The following is an 8320-nucleotide window of genomic DNA, read 5'->3' as shown; positions in this document are numbered from 1 at the left end:
CCTGCACGCTATCTGTCTGGTTGACTTGTTTATTTCCCTTTTGGTAAAATGAGAGATACCAAGTCACAGACCGAAAAAAGCATCCGCCTTTGCCTGATCCAATTTGTTGAAATTCACACTGCTATCTCCAAATGGGGGGAGGGGATGCAGAGTTTTTCACATCTGCTAGAAAATGGAAACCTATTTTCTCACGGGTGATTACCGCTTTCCAAACTTTGTGATATGTCTTCATGCCAAAAAGAAAGTTGCTGAAAATGGTGAATTTGAATGTGCTCCGGAGAACTTATATGTACCGTGCAAAAAGATCAGCATTTCATCAAGTCATTTTCATACTGTGTTGCTAAGTGAGCAGCATTAGGAGGAAGCTATTATATTCCCCATCATGCCATTCTTTTCCAGCCCTCCAGGGCAGCATCCAAAATGAGTTACCATCCAACACACAAAGACTGCTGCGTGACAAAAAGAGCCTCAGTCGTGACACTAATCACATCACACGTCCACATGAAGAACAGGGATTGCCTGAGCTCAGCTGATCTAATTCACACGCTGAAGTCACACTGAAGCCCTGAAAGCAACTCTTCACCAGACTTTGTGAAAGACCAGATCAGTTTGTAAAAGGATCCTATCTGACCTTGTGTTGGATTTATCTTCTAAGGTGGTTGGAAATGGAAGGGGAGAAGATCGATTAGAAAGACTCATGAACATTCATGGGCATTGGTATGAATAAGTATGGTTTAGTGATAGGCACTGAAGTTCCCTGACCTTGCATCTGTCCTGCTTTAGAAGTGCAGAATTACTCATTTGGAGCGATCCTGCAGCATCAGAGAGCATGCACACTAGAGCATAGCTCCCTAGAGCATATCTCCATCATGTGGGGCTATGAGATGCATGGATGAGATGCAAGACCATGGATTTATTGACTTGTGAGACTTGGAAAACACGCTTCACTGTTTCCCCTGCGTGTTGACATCACTGGTCCACTACGGCTCCGCCTCCTCACTCCGCTGATGCTGATCCCCCACTTGCATCAGCACCATTTCTGGCATCCTCACAGCGCATCCTCTCAGAGAGGGAGACAGAGACAGAGAGAGAGAGAGAGAGAGAGAGAGAGAGAGGGAGAGAGAGAGAGAGAAAGTGAGAGAGAGAGTGAGAGAGAGAGAGAGAGAGAGAGAGCGAGAGAGAGGGGGGGGAGAGACTACGCATCTACCCACTCCGGATCCTCCGAGCACAGAAGCGTCAGACGGCCGCCCGAGCATCCAGGTTACGCACGGTGCAGAGGCCCCATCGACGGATCGCCGCGCCAGACACAGCCGAAGAGAGAGTCAAAGTAGCGGGGTAGAGGGCCGCAGAGAGAAACAGTAATGGAGAGTCTGCTGGATAACCCAATGAAAGCCGTTCTTTATCTGAAGGAGCTCACCACTATCGTGCAGAACCAGCAGAGCCTGATCCAGACGCAGCGCCAACGCATCGACGAACTCGAGCGAAAGGTGGAGGACCTGATAGGGGAGAACCGACAGTTGCGGGACCCCCATCAGTACGTCCACCAGCCCCCCCAGCATCATCACCACCACCACCACCACCCGACCCACCGCAGCGCCAGTCCCCAAGCACCGGCCCACCTCCATCAGCACCCGGGGAGCAACAAAGCCGCGGCTCACCCCGGCCAGCAGGCGCAGCAGCAGCCGCCGCAGCAGATCCCAGGTCTCTCGGCCCAGCCTCAGCAGCATCCGACCGCTCCTGCGCCGACCTCCCACCACCCGCACCAACTGCAGCTAGTGCCCACCTCGCCGCAGTCCCCCAAAGCGGGCCAGGCGAGCCCGGACTCCACCGAGGACGACAAGAGAAGCCCCTGCTGCAAGTCCCTGGTTCCGCAGACTCCCACCGCTCTCTGCCGCTCTGTTGGACTGGCCAGGAAAGCAGAGTGAGTAGCTTTCATGCCGTGCACTGCAAAAAAACATCTCCATCTTAACGAGACATTTAACCTATTTACGGTTAAAATCTTAGGCTATTTTCATGGAGAAGAGTGAAAACGTCTGCCAGCGGGGTGAGATAGTTTCCAGTGCAAATTAACTTGTCTCAGGGATTTTCTGAAGTGAGATTATTATCTGCTTTATTTTCAAGAAATTGGTTAAAAAAAATCTTGAAATAGGCGAAAACAGCACCGAAAACAAGTGAATCATTTCACCCCACAGACAGTTTTCGCCACTCTTTTTCTCATAAAATACAAATGTAAGACTCGATATTAGATTAAGTGACCTATTAAGATGGATATTTTTTGCAGTGTGCTAGGCTCTGGCATAATTTCTAGCCTATATATAGTAACTGCATTTGGCCAGAAAACAATGTGATACCCTCAAACGCCTAAGCTATAATGTTGTGTCGCTTGACAACCATGTAAGCGTATCAGCTGGCAACCCCTTCAGAATGGGAATCTAATAAAACATTTTAGAAGGATGCTATACAAATATCACAGCAAAACCTTAAAATAGCATTCAGCTCCCATTGGTAAAAAATATACAAAGAAAATATTATAGTAATACAGTAAGAGCCAAAAAATACCATGTAGTATACAATCGCTGTTTATAAGTCCCTATAGGATTCCTATATTGATTTTTTTTTCCTATGGAAGTATAACCATAGCAACAGCCCAGTGCACTTGAATGAACTTGATTTCCCTTTGATTAATTTTACATCCCCAGAGAGGCTGAGGCTTAATTTTCTGATAGGTAATTCAAGTCTCTCCTGTATTTTCAGATTATCCACTACTCAGATGTTCCAAGTTAAATCAACTGAACATGGGAATACTTAATTAATAGATATTGATTTTGAGGACCAAGGCACTGGCACTTCAAAATGGCGGTTGGTTAATTCTACTCCAAGATTATAATATATTCTAATAGACTGTCACTACTCTGGACATGAAGAAAGATGACATTTTGGTGAAATGATTCTGGTAACAGAACATAAGATCTATCAAATGATATATAAGCAGTGGCAGGAAATATTTTAATAATCTGCCTTCTTAGTCCCTTTAGAGTTGGTGCCATTCCAGTAAATTTAAGGTAATCTGTTTTCCTATGTCCCCTTACGTCATAAAACACTTTTAATGGGAAATTAGCTGAATATTTTTGAGCTGCACTTTTTTATGGGTTGGCACATCATAAGTGCCAGGAGAGCACTGACATTGAAAACAGCTATTTTAAAACAAGCAAAGCATCAACTCATAAATCCATATTTCAAATGTGGACAGTTGCATCTACACCTTTGAAAACACCTATGGAAATGAGAATGCTCAGGCTCCATCTAGGAGTTTCAAGTGAGGAGTAAAACAACTTAATTGTTCCTAACTAAGAATATAGATGGGAGATGCTACACTAGGAAGAGCAGGTTTGGGGTGGAAAGACAGGCAGAGATTAATGGTAGCTTATAAATCACCTTAAACAGTTAACAGATAATAAACAGACACTTGAGAAGCTCTGATAAGCCTTGATAAGCTCTGAATCAACTTGTGTGTGGATATGTTGTGCATCAATGTCGTCTTTTTGGCAGCACCCAAAATTGGTGGCACAGACTCTATCATCTGAATTCTATTACTCAAACTGTCTATTCCCATTCTGGGGCATTGAGTGGATTGTGGGCTGCAACTGCCCTCGAATACAGCGGCAATGGATATACAGTGGCAGTCATTATAGGACTATCCCTCCTGCATTTCTCCACCATTAGGACTGCAGCAGCGATTGTCACTTTGTCTTTCTCTGATGCCATAAAGTAGAACTGAGGAGGTATAATGTAACTCAAAGCACATCTACCTATCAAGTGACTGCCAGAGCATTCCTTGTGTTTTCTGACAGCTGATGAGAAGATAAAACTTGAAGTTGCCAAACGATTCCTCTTCCATGCAAAGCAATCGCTCAGAAGTTTTTACAGTATTTCATGTAGCGCGTTCAGTTAAAAGTAGGGCTTCTACAGTGGTGGCATCTGTAGCTCTCTCTCTATGTAGTGTGTGTGTGTGTGTGTGTGTGTGTGTGTGTGTCTCAGAACTGTCCATGGTGCTGAATGTTCTTTGCTTGCCATCACTATCAAGGTCACATGAATTGCCTCTGCTAGAGCAATGTGCACACACACAGACACACACATACACACATACACACAAACACACACACACACACACACTCACACACACACACACACATACACACTCCGAGTTGAGCCCCATCTGTTCCATTCGGCTGCGTTTGCATTGTGTCGGTTAATCCAGATTGATTCATCGTGCCATTAAGACATAATTCCTAAAGAGCACCGGTCAGGAATAGTATACATTAGCATGCATACATACAAAACTAACCTTTTTTCACATCAATTCACCCACACATGGACACACACACAAACAGACACAGACAGATTATGAGCTGTACAAAATAAATGTCAAGGGGGGGATTCAATGAGTAGGTTCCTTTGTGATTTAGCAGCCGTGCCCTCTGACAGTTCTGCAGAATGATGAACAACGAGAAAGGGAGAGAGAGAGAGAGCATACTGTACTGCATCTTACCCTTAATGACAAAGCACTGATACATGAAAGGCAGGGAACGTGGAGCAGCATTGTAATTTCCACTTAGAGCATTGATCCTGGTCAGACAAGATGGTGTATCACTGTGCTGTCAGTGCCGCAGGAGAAGTGATACATTTCTATTAACGGGCGGATGACAGGGACATGCAGTGACTTACTAATGAGGAGGCACTATGTGTGTGTGTGTGTGTTTATATGTAAGTGCGTGTTCATTAGTGAGTGATTGAGCAAGGGAATGAAGAAGTAAGTGAATGAATGAATGAGTTATCAGAGAATACTGGGATTGTTTCTGTTGGATTTCAAACATATAACCACTGTTTCCTCCAACATATCACCACTGTGGGAGTTTTCTTTTTTACTTGATTGAATGGGAGCAGAAAATCCCTCTGCAAAACTTGAAAAGAGAAATTAAAATGGCTCAATCTCAAAATCTACTAGTTCTCATACATTACTCATCTCCTCCACTGGAGTAATTTGGCAAAAAACACAGATATGAAGAATGCAAATCAAGGCCGCCTTCTACTTCAACCAATGAGTGTGGTTGAAAGTGGTTTCCATCCCTAGCAGACCTTGTCTCTGGTACTGATCAGGCTCAAACTTCCCAGACTGAGAGCCTGAAGTGTTGCATTGCAATCGCGTTACTCTGTCTGAGAAAGACTCTTAAGGGGCCTATGTGATCTGAGGGAGGCCTTCAGCAATCCTGTCTACTCCCCTTTCTTCCTCCTCTCTCTGTCAACTGTGACTCCCACTCTCTCAGCCTCCATTGTTCATATTCTCATTCTCTCCCAATCTTTGCCTCCTCATTCCTAGCCTCCAAATGATACCCTTGTCCACCTCATTATTCGCTTTCTCTTCCTCGTCCCGTCTCTCTCTCTCTTTGTCTCTTCCCTTCATCTGCCGCCGCTGTGTCTTTTTCGCCTTTCCATCCTTTCCCCCTTCTCTCTGTTCTCCTCGTCTCCTTCTATCTCCAGCCCCCCACCCACCTCCCTATTCTCGTTTCCTGTAATCAGCAGCTTTATCCTACAGTAGCCACCTCTGCAGTCTGGATCAGTATTCCGTTCCATCCTCCAACCCATCAGGCTGATGACTCTTCTTGCTCTCCTCCACTTACCCCATCTCCTGGCCGGGGCCGGAGCCTTCAGTCCGCCCTGGTCTTTGGTTCTCTGTTCACTCTCGGGGGCTGTCAAGTGTGTGTGTGTGTGTGTGTGTATGTGTGTGTGTGTGTGTGTGCTAGAGTGTCTGAGTATGAGAGTTGGATTGTGTGTTCAAGAGGGAGAGAAAAAGAGTGACAGAATACATGGGAGAGAGGCGGTGTGTGTGTGTGTGTGTGTGTGTGTGTGTGTGTGTGTGTGTGTGTGTGTGTGTGTGTATGTGTGTGCGTGTCTGATAGGCGGCAATCCTCTTGCCTGAGGTGGAAACCCAGGGGTTCTCATATAGCTCCAGGTGCTTCTCTGCTGCTTCTCTGCCTCCCACACACTCTCATAGAAACGCCCAGATAGATTAAACTCCCTCTCTCTGTCTTTCTCGCACACACAAATCACACACACGCACGGCAACCTAAACACGCCACATGCCACCTGGCAGCCAGCATGTTTTTCCACATTGGCCGTGACCCATCCCTCCCTCCCTCCCTCCGCTCCCTCTATGCCCTCGTTCTCCTCCTACTGGCCTCGTACCAACCTGAGCGCAGAATGTATGCCGTCTTGTATGCCGTCTCCTGCCAGTGCCAGCCTCCCTCCGAATGAAGGGGGGTATAGGGGTGACACTTAGAGATGGGGAGCAGAGTGCACACACACACACACACGCACGCACACACACACACACAGACGCACAATGTGTCATACATTAGCAAGTAGCCCTGCTGAGTGCCTGCTGGATGCTGCAGTCTCTGCTTGCTCTGAAGCTCTCAGATCAATGGGCCTGGAGCTTTGCCAGCAAAGCCGTGGCTCCACAGCTATGCTAACCCTTTGGAGCCACGCTAGCCTTGATCTCTAGGTACTATAGCTCTAGTCCAAAGCTACGCCATCCTTTGACTAAATCTGTCATAGGCTTTTTTCTCAAAATAATACATTTACAGTTAAGTGTAACTTTAAACGAGCTATGCTAAACCAACACACAAGCAAGGTTAGGCCTTTAGAGCCATGCTAAGCTAACGGTAAGGTATCCTAAAGCTGAGCTAGCCTCTCTCAAAAGCTTATGGAGTTGTGTATCTTGCTGGATAATGCCAGATTGTTTTTTTTTTTAAATGCTTCCGTTCCTTTCCACTGAAGTTTACAACTGTTTATCTCAGGATCTCGGTCTGTCTGTATGTTTGCCTCTCACAAAACAGCAGGAGTGGGAGCGATAGAAAGAGAAGTGGATGTGTGGTTGATGGTTGTGGTGGGTCCACATGGGAACACTGGTCCACTCTATTTCCCTCGCTGTCTCTCTCGCTGTCTCTCTCTCTCGCTCTCTTTATGAATCCTCTAAGAATCCTTCCCAGCAGCACTGCCCGAGATGAGAAATCTCTTCTGCCCCAAACCTCCCCTCTTTACTCCCCTTCCCCTCCCCTCGGTCTGAATGGGAAGCACGTCCGCTTGGTTATGACAGGGTGGCTTGGCTCTGCTGCTGCTGGAATCCAAATCATGAATATCACATTTGGTGTGTAGTGCTTTTAAATTGCTTCATTTCTCAGAGGTTGTAGCTGGTGGGTGATTCCTGACTCCCTGGTAGAACATTAGCCGTTTTCTTGCACACGCTGAGCAAGGCGGAGGACATACTCCCAGTTGCCAGTAATCCAGCAGTGTGTTTGTGTATGTGTGTGTGTGTGTGTGTGTGTCTGTGTGTATCTTTGGGATTGTGTTTGTGTTTGTTCTGGGGTGTTAAGAGAACAAGATAAGGGCTCTTGTAAGGGGATAAGTGGGATACGTTTCTGTCTTTCTTTGCATTATACGTAGCTGTGTGTGTGTGTGTGTGTGTGTGTGTGTGTGTGTGTGTGTGTGTGTGTGTGTGTGTACCTCACAGTAATCACTAAAGGATACGAGCTACTCAGGCATTGGCTAACTGGACACGCTGCTGGTCTGAGGTGTTGGTTTAATCCAATTTAGTGAACATATGTACTGTATATCACCATTACTAAATTGAATTATACCTAGCGCAGAATTTTGAACAGTATCTCTGCAAATGCCATAGAATTAGGATGAATAGAAAGGGTCATTGCCGGGGGCTGACAGTGGAAGGGAGCACAGCGAAGAAATTTTGGATCATGCAATTACAATGCCCATCTCTACTTTAAATCTCAACTCTCCTCTTTTTCAATTTACTAGGTAGCCAGAATTATATTTTGGGGAAAATCCCAGTAAAATGGTGGCTCTTGCAGAGGCCTAGTTCCTGTTGTATCACTCATCCCCTTACAAACACATACTCTTTCTGCTCCTGCTCCTACCAATATAAATACAAACATGGATTTGTGTTGATCTATTCAGTAATTATGTGTGCCAACTGCAAGGCTACAGTTTGCCAGCCAACAGCCTTTGATTGACAGTATATTTTATACTGCTTTGCTGCCCCTTTCACTTGTTGCCAGGAGTTTTGTTCAAGGCTAAAGGGGAAGAATATATAAGGAGAAAGTAGCACAGGTAGGTAGAAACACTGACAGACAACTCATGATTGTCAATTTTATAGCAGTGACAGAGCAACCTAAAAAAAGATAATGAAAAGCCACACAGGGCCGAAGAGTCCAAATGTTGTCATACTTTCTCTATAACAGTTTCC

At 45.6% G+C, this 8320-nt stretch overlaps 1 protein-coding gene across 1 annotated transcript in view; it reads left to right on the top strand.

Moving 5' to 3' along the window:
- Positions 1–1361: 1361 nt before the first annotated feature.
- iqsec3a (IQ motif and Sec7 domain ArfGEF 3a) overlaps positions 1362–8320 on the top strand; it is a 94071-nt gene continuing 87112 nt past the window's right edge. Inside the window, exon 1 of the mRNA XM_071536369.1 lies at positions 1362–1921. Coding sequence (XP_071392470.1) covers positions 1362–1921 — 560 coding nt within the window. The remainder of the gene's footprint in view (positions 1922–8320) is intronic.

This window comes from Centroberyx affinis, unplaced genomic scaffold, assembly GCF_046629955.1.
Source record: "Centroberyx affinis isolate AG114_WGS23_722 - 3 ecotype Tasmania unplaced genomic scaffold, CSIRO-AGI_Caff_v1 ptg002864l_1, whole genome shotgun sequence".
Classification (NCBI taxonomy): Eukaryota; Metazoa; Chordata; class Actinopteri; order Beryciformes; family Berycidae; genus Centroberyx; species Centroberyx affinis.
This window is presented reverse-complemented; position numbering and strand designations above follow the sequence as displayed.